Genomic DNA, 14,447 nt, shown 5'->3' with positions numbered 1-14,447 from the left:
TGAACCTCGGACACGTCTCACGAAGCGGAGGCGGCCGGACACAAGGGCACGCGGGGCGTGTGGCTCCACTAACGTGCAGATCCAGAGGCAGAGGGCAGGGGGGCCGCTGTCGAGGGCCGCGGGAGTGCCTGTTAGCGGGGCTGGGCTGTCTTTTCCAAGTGATGAAAATGTTCTAAAATTGACTGCCGCGATGGTCGTACAATGCTGTGACGACACTGGGAACGCTGAACTGTAGACTTTAAATGGATGGATTGTACAGCCCGTAAATTATACCGATAAAGCCGTTACCAAAAAAAAAAATTTTTTTTCTAAAACCATAAACTAGGCAGAGTGCTATCACTGTTGCCGATGCAGAACGCGGGTTTAGAGCATAGACATTGGGACCCGCTGATCCCAGTCTGCATAGCCTTTTCCGCTGACCCCAGTTTGGAGCCTGTTTGCACCCCTTACTGGCTGATCTTGGACAAGTTATTCCATCTTTGGGTGTCCCGGAAATGAGGAAAATAGCGCCACATCCACCTCTGTGGGTCGTTTGTGGGGGGAGAATGGTTAATATATGCAAATCATCTGGAATCGGGCCCAGCACCCAGAAAGGGCCAAGGATGAGTGCAGACTTCCTCCTACAGCCTGCCACACGCCGGCCCGGGTGGCTGGATGTCAGCGTGATCCCCGTCCGACTCCTAAATGAGTTCCCAAGTCCCACCTCCCTGATCAGGAAGCTCGCAGCACTGGGGAAATGAGAGGCAATAAAGGTCTCGCACGGCTGGCTCGAGGTCACCGGGAGAGGCGCTGGGCAGCGCCGGTGGCTGAAGTGGCGGTGGGAAGATGGAGCGGGCTTGCGACCGAGTCACACACGGCGGCGGGCTGGGCGCACCAGCGGGCTCTCCCCACCCCAGGAGCCGCTCTGCTCCGGCCTGGCTCTGTCTGAGCACACCCAGGGCCCACGCCTAACTGGCTGGGGTGGGCAGAACGGCGGCCCCCAAAGAGATCCACGCCCTCGCCCCTGGAACCCGAGAACATGTGACCTGACGTGGCAAAAGGGACTCTGCGGATGTGTTTCAGCTGAGGCTCCTGAGATGGGGAGATTATTCTGGGTCATTCGGGTGGGCCCCATGGCGTCACAGGCGTCCTCGTAAGTGAAAAGAGGAAGGGAAGAGGGTCAGAGTTCAGGACGAAGTGGCGACAGCAGAAGTCCGAGCCGGAGAGGGCGGTGGAGGTGCTGCTGGCTGAGGCTGGAGAGGGGGCCACACGCGAGGAAACGGGCTCCTCCCTCGAGCCGCCAGGAGTGCAGCGCTTCTGACACCCCGATTTTAACCCAGGGAGACCGGTCCTGACCTTCGACCTCCAGGATTCCTTCTAGCGTTATCCATATTGATAGTATTCATAATATTCTATCACTCAGTATAACTGAATTTGCCATTAAGTCTGCGTACTTTGTTATATATCTGAAAGAGGAGATGAATACAGACTTTTTATTATTTTTTACGCCTGCAGCACCTGGTCTTCCTAGGTGGCCCCCCATCCAAGTACTAACCAGGCCCGACCCTGCTTAGCTTCCGAGATCAGACGCCGGGCTTGTTCAGGGTGGCGTGGCCGTGGACCGTGGCTCCACTGGGGCGCGAACCCAGGACCTCCTGCGTGGGAAGCAGACGTGCTCACCGCTGCACTATGGAACCACGCCCTGAATGCAGACTTTGACCCTCAGTTCCCTTCTTCCCTTCTCTCAGTGACCCAAAGCCGATGCTGGGGGGAGCTGCTGCTTGCCTCTGAGCTGGCCACAGAGAATTTTATCCCGACTCCACGCCAGCTGAAGAGGCCCTTCCAGGAGGCCTTCTTTGCCTTCTCTCGGCACTAATAGTCCTCAAACTCCTGATGCCGGCGGGTGAGGCCCGGCACGATCAGATCCCCTCACGCCCCTGACCTCATCTCCTGCCCCTGTTCCTCACTCACTCTGCACTAGCCACACTGGCCTTCTTCGCGTGCTCCTTGAACACGCCAAGTTCATTCCTACCTCAGGGCCTTTGCACGTGCCGCGGCTGCTGCCTAGGAGCGCCCCTCCCCCGGACCCTTTTGTGGCTGGCACCCACACTTCGGATCTCAGCTCAGATGCCACCTCCTTGGGGAAGCCTTCCTGACTGCCCCACCGATTAGATCTCCACCCTGGCTAGTCTCTTTGGACTTCCTTTGTGGCACTGATAAGCTGAAATTTTTAAAGCATAAAAAAAAAAGTACCTCTTTCACACTAGGATTGCACCATCCCACGGGACAGCCACAAGGCATACGTGGCTGCCGAGCCCTCGAAATGTGACAGGTCTGAATGAAAACGTGTAGTTAAGAGTTAAACACCCACTGGATTTAGAAGACATAGCACGAAACAAAAGAACGCGAAATAGCTAATCCATAATATTTCTGTAATCTCTTCTCAGCCTTTTGGCTAAGATCAAGTGTAATAATTTTTTTTTGTAACTATGTGAGATGATGAATGTTAACTACTGTGATTATTTTATCATACATGTATCATTATAATTAACGTACATTGAAACTAATACAATGTTACATGTCAATTATCCCTCGATACAATAATGTGTTGCACTGATCACAATTTGAAATAATTTTCTGGGTAGACTGGATTTGATATGTTGTTAAAATTAACCTAGTCGGTATCTTTTTATTAATGGGACAAGCGACATTAGATTTCTCTGGGATGGCACTGCATTAGAAAGTTGGGTCCATGAGGGCTCGGCCCTCATCTGCGGTGGTCACCGCTGTCCCCCAGAACAGTGCCAGGCACACAGTAGGTACTCAATAAATGTATGTGCGGAATAAGTGAACAACGTACGCTGTTTACATTACGTGCAACCGTCATCTGCACGGCCGCCTCTTTCTACGACCTATGCGTGTGCTTTTCCCGTCTCCCCCCCGTCACCCGCCCACTGCCTGAGCTGAGCACATGGCTTCCCTTTCCTCTTCACCGCACATGTCACCTGGGAGGGCACTCTGCGTGCTGTGGCTTGTTGACGAGGCCGCAGACCGGGGAACCAAGTAGAACAGGGAGGGAAAGAAGAAAGAAAAGAAGGGAGGGAGGCAAGAAAAGGCGGACGGATAAGATCAAGGACAAGCTAAGGTTTTCGTGGAAGTAACATTTTTAAAAGAGCCTTCGAGATCACAGGGGGTGAAAATCAGACCGCTACCCTCTCCGGATCCCAAGAGTATGGAGTGAAGGGGTCTGGGACCGTGATGAGGAAGCGGATGTTGGATGTTGTCCTTTGATTTGTGAGAGCCCCTCCCCCTCAGTGTTTACAAACAAGCCCTGCCTCTGAGCGCGCTGGTGTTGACTTCCTAGCTGAGAGCTTTCCAGAGGCGACAAGTGCAGCTGGCTGGGAATTCCACCCGACTCCAGCCAGGCCCAGTGGCCTCCAACGTCTCCCAGGGGTGCCTCTCAGCCCGGCTGCAGCAGAGTTAAAACGCCAGGGGTGGGGCCAGGGGTGCCAGGACTTCTGTGTGACCTGAGCTAAGCGCCTTGGTCCTTGTTGATACAAATCATAGTAAGCTTTCAAAGGTCCCTTCCCTCCCTGACTCTCTCGGAGAGGTGGAGGGGTCTGGGATAGGAGGAGGGGTGCCTGGGATGGGTGTGGGGTCCCCCATACCGGCCTGTAGACAGCTCAGTGAAAGCCTCTCCAGGCCTGAACACAGTAGTTCACACTTGTAAGGCCTCACGACAGGCAGGCTCTGCCCCAGGGGAACTCTTCCTTCTAATCGCCACCCTACCAGACGGGCAATTATCAGGCTGGGGTGACTTGCCCAATATCACACAGGCCAGACTGTGAGCCGCAGGGTTTGAAACCAGGCTGACTAGCTCCGAAGTCCCAGCTCCTGGGAGTCCTGACATTAATTACCCGGCTAGGGCTGGGGCTTTTTTAAGCTCCCCGGATGATCTTGGAAATGTTGCCTAGCTGGGGAGCTTGAGGTCCCTTCCTGGCCCCAGGGCGTTGGTACTTAGGGGGACAAACACAGTCCTACCACACAAACACTGGTCGCCCTTAACCCGCCCGGGGATCTGCCCTCAGGTTAAGACTGCAGACACAGCCATCAGACACAACAGGTGATGGCCTGCCAGGGAGGTTCAGAGAGGCCGAGTCTATTTCCTGAGGCCACACAGCAAGCCAGAGCCTGTCTGGCACCTGATCCTCCAAGGAAAGGCGTTTCCTTCTGTTCTCGGCTGGAAGGTCTGACAGAGGCTTCCCTGGGCTGAGGCTGGGGCAGGAAACCACTCGTCTCCCACTTCCTTTTCCCCAGGCACCTCGTCTGGACTCCCGGCCCAGCGGGGAGCCCAGATCCCTGCCTCCAGAGGATTCACGATCACAGAGCAGACGCTTAGCTCTAGGGCTGACCCGAATCATCTCCTTCCCCCAGTTTACACAGGGTGGGGAGAGACTGGCCGGGTTGGGGCTCTCTCAGCGCTACCTTGGGAGAAACCCCCACTCCCCGTACACGCCCTAACGCTGGGTTTCTTCGTCTGTAAAATGAAGACAGTAATTCCTACCTCGCAGAGTTCTGTGAGGACTGAAGATAACATCAAGGCGGGAGTGGGGGGAAGCACCTCAGAGCACAGGTTAGCACACCAGAAGGAACCCTGAGACGCGATTTGCAAAAAGGAACCCAGAGACTGGAGATCAGGGAGCTCGGGGGCTGGAGGGCACACCCCTTTGGCTCCCCGTGGGAGTTCTGAGGTAGGATGGAAAAAGAGGCCTGGTACCAGGTCTTGGATGACGCTGAAGGGCAGGAAGCTTATTAGATTTCTAGAAAAAAAAAAGTCCTACTATCTAAGTAAGCACTTCGGCTAAGGGCCCATTTAATTCTCATGAGGCGGGTCCTATCGCTGCCACCGTTTGACATGTGAGGAAATAAAAGCACAGAGAGGCTAAGTAACTCGCCCAAGGTCACACAGCCATTAAGTGGCAAAGGTGGCCCTGGAACTCAGGTCTGACTCCAAAGAGCGGCCCTTAATCTCGGGCCGGTATGTGCCGGGTGGCCCTGGCTGCTTACAAGAGGCCGAGGGCCTCCCCCGCCCCATCCGGCCGGCTCTCCGCTTGTCTCGGCCCCCCACACGCACGCACACGCGTGCCCGGCGCCCTCCGGCCCCGGCGGCCCCGCGGCCTGGCCCAGCCGGCGGCGGCCCGCGCCCACCTTCTGGTGCTTGCGCTCCTTCTCGATGCGGTCCATCCTCTCCAGGCGCAGGCGGTCCAGCTCGAGGCGCAGCTCGTCCAGCTCGGGCGCGACGTGGTGGCGGCTGACCAGCACCTCCAGGATCTCCAGGACGCGCACGACCTTGGGCATGAGGCGCGCGATGGCCTCGCAGCCGTGCTGGTCGATGACCCGCTCGAACTCGTGGCCCACCAGCGACGCGATGTCGTACACGTCCATGACGGTCAGCTCCGCCACGTTCTTCTCCAGCGCCGACTCGGCCGGCAGCGCCGGCCCGCGGTCCTCCTCCATGGCCCCCCGGCAAACTCGTGCAACTCCCAAACTTGACGCGGCGGCGGGCGGCGCGGGGTCGGGCCCAGGTCCGGCCGCGCCGCCGGCCGGCGCTCAGCGGGGCTCGGGCGAGGGCGCGCCGGGCGGGCGGCCGGCCTGGGCGGGGGCGGAGCCGCGGCCCCGGCGCGGGCCGGCGCGTCGGGCGCGGGTCTCGGCGCCCGCTCGGCCCCGAGCCTGCTCCCAGGCGGGGGGAGGACGAGGCGGCGGCGGCGGCGGCGGGGAAGGGCGCGTGCGCAGGCCCGCGGCGCCTCCCAAGTTGGGAATCCGAGTTGGGCGCAATGGAGGCGCGGGGTCTGGCTGGAGAGGGGGGCCCGGCGGCCCTCGGAAACGCTCCCCGCTCGAGGGTCGCCCCCGCGCCCGGGGCCTGGGCAGGAAAGGCGGCCGCCGCTGCTCCGGGAAACTTTGGCGGCGGCGGCGGCGGCGGCGGCGAGGCCGGGGGACCCGACCCCCCCGCGGGGATGCCGCGCGCCCCGCCCCGATCCCGGCCTGGCGGGGGGCGCGCCGGGCTTCCGCCGCCCGAGGGCGCACTGGGGTCCCCGCGGGCGCCGCCCCCGCCCGCCGGCTCCGCAGCCCCGCGCCTCCGGCTCCACCCGCCCGCGCCCCCCGCGCGCCCGGACGCGCCGCCCCCCGCTCCGGCCCGGTCCAGGCTCCTCCTCGCCCACTCTGCCCGCGAGGAGAGGGGGCGGCGGCAGCGGCGATGGGGGCGCTGGTCTCTGGACGCTTCGCAGCGTCAGGGGGCGGCCCCTGAGCTGGAGAGGAACGGAGGGGCAGGCAGGTGGGGGCTCCGGGATGGGGTTCGCCCTGGGAAGGAAGCGAGGACCCCCCCGCCCCGGCCCGCAGACGCCGCCCGCCAAGCCGGCCACGGGCGGACCTGGCGGCACCGGGCCCTGCGCTCCGGTAGAGGAGTCCCGCACGGAGCGGGGCGCAGGGGGCGAGGGGTCCTCTACGCCCGAGGCCGCCCGCTGAGCCTCCTCCGCCCCCTCCCCGGCCTCGTCACCGGGCTAATCCCACTCCTCATCGCCCCCGCCCCTCGCGAGAGCCTTTCCTGCCCCCGCGACCGCGCCCTTCCCCGCAGCCGGCGTTGGGGACCCCCCTGCGCTTTCCCCCACAAAACTGCGCCTAGCACAATTCCAAACGGTGCGGCCGCACGTAATGCCTCCCCAGGGAAGCTGGGAGCGCCTGGGAGGCCGAAAACACCTTCCCGCCGCTGCAGCCATACAGCCCACGCGACCTGGCACAGGATGAAAACTTTAAAAATATTTTCAGAAAAACGTATGGGGCATTTGCTTCGTATTTAGCGTAAATATATATAATGCTCACCCTCACTCGCCCTGTGCCAGGCATTCTTCTAAATAAATGCTTTACCAATATTTCCTCATTTAATCCTCACTCCGTGGGTTCTCAAAGTGTGGCTTGCCGGTCCCTGGGGTTCCCCAACACCCGAAAGGGCTCTGCGAGCGCGTCCCTCGTGCCCGCTGCGTGTGAGTGACAGGCTAGGTGCTGCACGCACTTGAAACAGCATTCCGCAGCAGGCTGAACGGGCAGAAGCAGATCTGAGGGTCCACCTCTCACCATGGGCATTGGAGAGACTTGCGGAAGTACAAGCCATGCTGCTCTTCTCCTTTGGTTCGGAGGCAGGATTATTTCTACTAAAAATAGTTAAAAATGTAATGCGTATTTTTAAATTGATTTTTTTTTCAAAACGTGATTTTAACTTTCTAGTTACAGTAGGCACTCATCGATCTAAACCATCAAACGAAATCCCTTTAGGGTCTTCCATAGTCAAGTGCCCTTGGAAAAGGGTTCTCGAGACCAAAAGGTTTGAGAACAGCTGCTTACGCTATCCTAATAAGTATTATTATCTCTGTTTTCCAAATGAGGAAACTGAGGCACAGAAAAGGCCACATAACTCGCTGAAGGCCAGGCAACCTAAGGGCTAACACCTAGGTCAGACGTGTGCCCAGCAAGCCTGTGCAGTAGGCCTCTCCCCACCCTGGATCTGGGCCCGCGAGGAATCCCCCGGGGGGCTTTGGCATCTTGTAGCCACCGTAACAAACTGCCCAGACTTGGTGACTTAAACCAACAGAAACTTATTCTCTGAGAGTTCTGGAGGCTGGAAGTCCGAAATCAGGGTGTCGGCAGGGCCCCGCTCCCTCTGAAGGGGCCCGCGGAGGCTCCTGCCTTGATTCTCCCCGCTTTTCGCTTCCTTGGCTGTGGCCGCATTGCTCCGATCTCTGCCTCTGTCTTCACGGGCCTCTTCCCCTGTGTGTTTGTCTGCGCTGTATCTTTTACAGGGACACTTGTCTTTAGAATTAGGGCCTACCCTCACAATCTAGGATAATCTCATTTCAAGATCCTTAATTTAATCATACCTGCAAAGACCCTTCGAATAAGGGCACATGCACAGATTGCAGGGATTAGGATGTGGACATGGCTTTGAGGGGTGGCTCCCTTCAACCCACTACAGGAGATTCAATAACTTGCTTAGGGTCCTACAGCTGGGAGGGATGGAGCTGAACCCACTGGGTACCTGTGGTGAAGACAGCAATAAATAATGACAAGTCAGGGCAGCTTTGCCCTGGAGGCAGCAAAGATGACCGAGAATCTGCTGGGAGGGGACAAAGGTCAAGGAGCCACAGCGCCAGCCTTGATGGCAGGAAAGGGATGGGAGGGTGGGGGGATGTAAATGACATTAGGGAGGGAACGGGGAGGCAGGAGTCTGAGGTGACCCCCAAACGGTGAGCTCGAGTGCTTAGGGGAATAGTTACAATCTTAAGAAAAGTAGGGAAAGGCAGTCAAGCCTGGTGGATAAGGGTCCAGAGCCTCTGTGTTCTAATCTTAGTGCAGTCACTGACCAAGTATGTGACCTTGGGCAAGTCATGTTACCTTTCAGGGCCTCAGCTTGCCTTCCTCTGTACAATGGGCTCACAGAGGGTAACTGTGATCATTAAATGAATCCACATACATGCTGGCCACACCAAGTGCTGCAGAAGAGTTAGCTTTATCGTTATTATTAAGGAAACCTGGAAGAGAGATCCTATCTGAGTGTCGATGTGGATGTCCAGCTGACAGCCAGAAATGCGGACGTGGAACTCGGGACTAGAGCGGTGGATGTGAAAAGACCAATACTGACATTCATCCATTCAGGAAATATTTAGCTTTTACTATATGCCAGGTACTCTGCTAAACCTGTGGGCTATGGCAATATACAATTACTGTTCTTGTGGGGAAGACAATAAACAAGTAAAACCTAAAGTAAGTCGATTTTAGAGAAAGCAGGAGGATTGAGACAGGAGTCCAGGAGTCAGAAACCAGGTGTGTCAGCAGTCTTCAACCGCGTTAAAAGTCCCGGACACATCTTCTCACTTATATTTTAAGATGTGTTTCTAAAACATATTGAAACTATGTTATCCACGGTACCATGATCACACTTGACAAAACTAAGATTTCTTCATGTTAGATATGCAAAATGTCAACTGTCTCATAATTTTGTTTTGTTTTACTCAAGATCCAAATATCTGTATATTGCGATTTGTTGATATGAAACTTCATCTCTTTTAATCCTCCATCTTCCCCTCCCCCTTTGTCTTTTTTTATTTTTATTTATTTATTTATTTATATTTATTTGCGGATAAAATGGGATTTTTTATCTTGTAGAAATTCTGTCTAGATTTCACTAATGTCACCACCGTAATGTCCTTTAACAACCTGTGTATAGTGTCTGTGTGTTCTGTTAACTGGTAGCTGGAGCAAGAGATTTGACCTTGTTTGAGTTCATTTATTTGGCAGTGGTGTGTTGTTCTAACATTTCTTCTTCCATTTTTGGAGGGGTTCGGTTTTTAATGTTTATTTAGACATGAATCACATGCAATAATAGCCGCCCTTTTAAAGTGTAAATTTAGTGGTTTTTAGTATTTTCACGGGTTGCGCAATCACCACTCGAGAGTCTCAGACCTTCTCATTAACCAAATTCAGAGAGGGCGTTCAGAGGCTGAGCAGAAAACCACACGCGGCCTGGGGAGGCGGCATGCAGAATCGGGCCTGAGCTGAAATGCCAGGACAAAGTGGATTAAAGGCCGCGCTGTTAGAGGGGGCCCCTCTCCTCCCCCATCTGCATCTTCAACCGATGGAGAGAGGACTCTGGGCTTCCTGAAATCTGTATGAACAAGATGACATGTTTGTGAATCGATTTCAAATAACCCACTTAGAGGGTGGGATGGTTGGGAACATGAATGAAATGGAGACTGGCCATTTCGTTAATAATTGTCGAAGCTGGTGATTGGGAATATGGAAGTTCATTATACTATTCTCCCTCCTTCTGTAATATTAGAAATTTTTCATAATAAAAAAAAATTTATTTTAGTCTACAGCCACGCCACCCTGAATGCGCCCGATCTTGTCTGATCTCGGAAGCTAACCAGTGTTGGGCCTGGTGAGCACTTGGATGGGAAACCACCTGGGAAGACCAGGTGCCTTAGGCATTAGCAAAAAAAAATGCACGAAATAACAACAACAGCAACAATTCTTTTTAAATAAAGGGTTCGAACTTGGAGGCGTGCCAGAGTAATAACTTGCCTGGGGATGACCACAAGTCTTGCTTCAGCCATGAATCAAAGAGGAGAGATCTGATGTCGCCAAGAGGAACAGCAGATCTGGAGTGGGCAGGGAGGAGAAGTGGGTGCTGGGGACCACCCACAATTATGGGCAGGAGGAAGAGCTGTGGGCAGATGACAGATGGTTCCTCACTCTGTGAGCAGTTGGGCTGGGCACGTGGCAGAGAGAGGCAGTGATTGTGTGCGAGAAGTCACCACTTCCTGGAAAATCAGGCCACAGGGGCCCAAGACCACACTGGACCTTGAGAGGCAACTTTGGGGCACTTGAATACAGCTTTCCTATGCTGTTGCCATAGACCGTGCGTGAACTGAATGCGTGCCCTCCCACATTCATAGGTTGAAATCTTGGTCCCCAATGTGGCAGTGTAGGAGGAGAGGCCTCTGGGAGGTAGCGAGGTAGTGAGGATGGAGTCTTCATCATGCATGGGATTGGTGCCCTTGTAAAAGAGACCCCAGAGGACTCCCTTGCCCCTCTGCCACGTGGGACCCAGTGGAAAGACAGCCAGCTACGATCCAGGAACAGGGCCGTCACCAGACACTGAATCTGCCAGTGCCTTGACCTTGGACTTCTAGGCCTCCAGAACCGTGAGAAATAAGTTTCTGAGTTCATAAGGGGCCTGGTCTGTGGTATTTTTGTTATAGCGGCCAGAGCTGATTAAGATAGACTATTTTATGAGCACCCCTACTTTTCAGGGTTCTGAGCAGTCTCTCCCCCAAGTCTGCATTACTCAGCCTGTGCCTTTGGCTTGATCCCAACAATTGACAACCCGAAACAGTCCTGGAGCCTCTCTGCTACCCAGGCCACCCTCCTGACTCCCTGCGATTGCTCTTCTGGCTTCTCATCCCTCCTCCTTCAATTTGACGGACTTGAGATGGCCATGGAGAATTGTGATGTCATGATTACATCCTTATTTTTTTTTAATTAAAAAAATTTTTTTTTTAGATGAGGCAACCTTTGGTTGACCTCACAGATTGCAAGAACCTTGTCAGCTTACAATTCCTTTTTTTTTTATTTTTTACGCCTACGGCACCTGGTCTTCCCATTCGAGTACTCATTATTACATCTTTAAAAACCAGAAATGTCACACAAGACTCCTGGTTTGTTCTGTACCGATCCTACTTGATAGTCACCCTCGCTCCAAAGAGATTGTACAGAAGACATGATCAGGCTCCCGAAATCTATCTTGGAAAACGGGAAGGTCAAACCTTAGCAGCCGGATTCTTCAAAGTGCATTGGGCGTGCTTGCTGAATGGCAAGGTCAGTTTCTACCGGATGAGCGTTTACCTGTAAATGCTCAGCTCTGGAGATGTTCCATTACGTTACGTGAACCTGGCAGTGCCTCTCTGCTTTGAGGGCCTCATCCACGCCAGGCTCTTGATTAAAGAAAATGTTTCAAAAAATATTTAAAAAGTAAAAAAATCACCCATTGCTTTTGCATGGGTCCCTCAAAAAAACTTCACGCGCTAACGCTTTATTAGAGAGAACGGTGCCAGGGGAGCAAGAACGAGAGGGAAGAAGAGAAGAGAAGAAAGGAGGAAGAGCGAATTCAAGGTGGCATGTTAGCAAAGCTGGCAGGAACCCTCGGCTGGTTGCTGGGGCCCGTGGGATGTGTCTGGGAGGATGTGCGAAACCACAGGATCTCAGAACCGGCCCGCAGCACGGAGTGGGCTGCTGGCTGGGGAGGGGGACATGGGGGAAGGCGGCAGTTTTTCTGCTCACAAGTGTCTCTCATTAGTCCTCCCCGTGGGCCGTTGACCTCCCCTCATTTCTAGGCGGACCCCCTCTTGCGGGGGTGGTCCCGGGTGCTGCAGCCCGGGCCCTTGTAGTCGTCTGAGAACGTCAGAAGTGTTAGGAGACGCGGTGACTGTGGCACTGTGCGGGGCTTGGCCGCCACGGGGACGGCGTGAGCTGGGGCTGATGGTGCTCGTGTTCCAGGTGGGGTTGGGGAGGGTGCGGGTGGGGTGAAGGGACCCAGGCCTGCCGTGCCCACGATCAGACCACTTACGAAACTGCGTATTTAGTAGCATGCCTCCCACCCCGTCTCCACTCCCAGCTAACTACCGTTGACGGTTTGGTCCGTGCTCTTCCTGATTTTTCCCTGAGAATAGGCATGTATATTGAAACACGCATTTATATCTTAAGCGGAAGCATGACATACATATTAGCATGCAATTAGCTTTTTTTCATTTAATATCTATAACCGTTTTCCAGCTCAGTATGTACAGACCAACCTCATTATTTTTTTTAAATAGATAATACCCGCCTCATTCTTTTAAACGACTGTGCGGTTGTTTCGTGGCTGTCATGTAATTTACCCGATCGTCTCTCCCTCGGTAGACATTCACGCTGTTTCCTGGTCTGGGCTATTTTAAACAATGTTGCTGTGCCAAGTGGCACTTAATTTTGGGTTCTTTCAACTTTATGAGAAGCGAGTGGCCAACACATGTTACATCCTCATCTGCCCAGCGCCTCTGTTCCTGTCTGTAAACCAGGCAGTAAGGAGAAGGCTGGGGGCCGCGGCGCACACCGCAGACAGCAGAGGCCCCACGGGGCCCATAGCCACGCATCCCTCTAAGGCACAGTTTTGCCCGTGCCCACGACCTGACTCAGATCCTTCCCATGGTTCCCAATGTTCTTCGGGGCCATGAGGAGGTGATCTGGTCCTTCCTTATTCTCCACACTTCAACCACGCTGGCCTTTTTTTTGGTTTTCAGACTTGCTAAGGCTGGAACCCTCGCACGATGCTTTAAGGGCTGTAATTGGTAAAAGCACTTTGGAAAATGGGCAGTTTTCCAAACCTAAACACACGCCTACCCTCTGACCCAGCCCATCTGCTCCTGAGTTTCCATCCAACATAAGTGAGATGAGAAAGTCTATAGCGGCTTCACTCAAATCATCCAAAACAGGAAATAAGCCGAATGTACTTTTTTTTTTTTTTAAATATGGCTTCTTTCACTCGATATCATGATTCTGATTTGTCCACATTGCTGTGTGTATAGCCCATTCTTTTTCATTACCGAGTAATATTCCACTGCATGGACGTGCCACAATTCGTTCATCCACTCACTTGTCGTTGAACATTCGGGTCGTACCTCGTTTTTGCCTAATTCGAACGCAGTGAACATTCATGTGCAAGTCATCGTATGCACAGGGGCTTCCCTTTCTTTGGCGTAAATGCCTAGACGTGGAATGACTGGGCAGCACGGGAAGTGGGTATGAACTTCTCAGGACAGTGCCAGACTGTTTTCCCAAGTGGGTGTGTCATCTTACAGTCCCAGTCTCAGCGGCGGAGCAGAGCGGCCGGCACCTTCCTGATTTTACCCGTGTCCCGGGGTGGTGCGACTGGTTACCCACGTTTGCGAGCCATTGGCTTAGACGGTGACGGACTGGTCGGGGCGGAGGGGGCTCTTCCTTCAGGAGGTGACACTGGAGCAGAGACTTGGGGAAGGTGAGGGAGCAGGCCACGAGGAAAACCGAGAGAAAAGGGTTCCAGGCCGGGGGACGCGCTGTGCAGAGCTGGAGTCGGGAGTGAGCCCGGCGTGGCAGGGTCAGCGAGGGGGTCCGTGGGGCTCGGGCGGGCAGGGAGGGTAGGCGAGGGAGGAGTCAGACAGTGCCCCGGGGGAGGGTACGTGCTGCGGCTCTAACTCTGAACGAGCGGGGAGCCACTCTGGGGTGCTAAGCAGGGGCACGACACGATTTCATAGCAGAGAGACCGAGGCTCAGAGAGGTAACTTAACTTGCCACAGGTCACACAGTAACTGGCTAAGCTGAGGTTCAACCCTGCTCTGTCCAAGGCCAGAGAGTGTGTTGCTGACCTCTATGCTCTCTTGGAGCTGGCTTTGGTGTCAAATAGATAAAAAGTGGGTGTTGGGGAGCTGTCGATGTCCCCCAAAGACCACCAAGAGCACACTGGTAGTGAAGCTGGGCAGGCTGGTTCCTCGCAGCCAGGGGAACACGTACTGTGGGGATGCATGTGGCGTCTCGGCGTCGGAGAGGAGCGATCGCAGGGTCTGGGCCGTGGTCGGGCGAGTCTGGGGAGGGTTTAAGGATCTGGGGGTGTGCTCTAGAGTGGGTGCTGTAGGAAGCAGGGATAATTCTGGGGCCTGGGGTCTGAGATGCGCTCTGCACAGAGGACGGGATGGAGCGAGGCCAGAGCTGTCGCCAGTCGGCCGTCACTCGCCTTAGTCCAGACAGGGAGGCGTTTGGTATTTTGTGTCCTGGACCATGTTTGTGTTTCATCGTGTTCCGCCACGGCCACAGGGCGGCCTTGCCTGGTGCTGATGTTCTGTGAAATCGTT

The 14,447-nt window shown here is 54.8% G+C and overlaps 1 protein-coding gene, 1 non-coding gene and 2 pseudogenes across 4 annotated transcripts in view; 1 reads left to right on the top strand and 3 right to left on the bottom strand.

Moving 5' to 3' along the window:
• The window catches only part of RILPL1 (Rab interacting lysosomal protein like 1), a 31,164-nt gene extending 25,519 nt beyond the window's left edge, over nt 1–5,645 (bottom strand). Inside the window, exon 1 of one of the 3 annotated variants that reach the window (XM_016153734.2) lies at nt 5,188–5,645. In XM_016153734.2, coding sequence (XP_016009220.2) covers nt 5,188–5,496 — 309 coding nt within the window. In that variant the 5' untranslated portion in view covers nt 5,497–5,645. The remainder of the gene's footprint in view (nt 1–5,187) is intronic. The other 2 variants (XM_016153735.2, XM_016153733.2) reach the window with 2 other exon arrangements.
• LOC118603171 lies at nt 1,486–1,601 on the bottom strand (annotated as a pseudogene).
• On the bottom strand, nt 1,604–1,676 carry TRNAG-CCC. Its single transcript has one exon. It is a non-coding gene; the product is annotated as a tRNA-Gly (tRNA).
• A 4,252-nt stretch (nt 5,646–9,897) lies between the features above and the next one.
• LOC118603671 lies at nt 9,898–10,016 on the top strand (annotated as a pseudogene).
• Nucleotides 10,017–14,447: the final 4,431 nt, after the last annotated feature.

Source organism: Rousettus aegyptiacus, unplaced genomic scaffold (assembly GCF_014176215.1).
Source record: "Rousettus aegyptiacus isolate mRouAeg1 unplaced genomic scaffold, mRouAeg1.p scaffold_m13_p_5, whole genome shotgun sequence".
NCBI lineage: Eukaryota > Metazoa > Chordata > Mammalia > Chiroptera > Pteropodidae > Rousettus > Rousettus aegyptiacus.
This window is presented reverse-complemented; position numbering and strand designations above follow the sequence as displayed.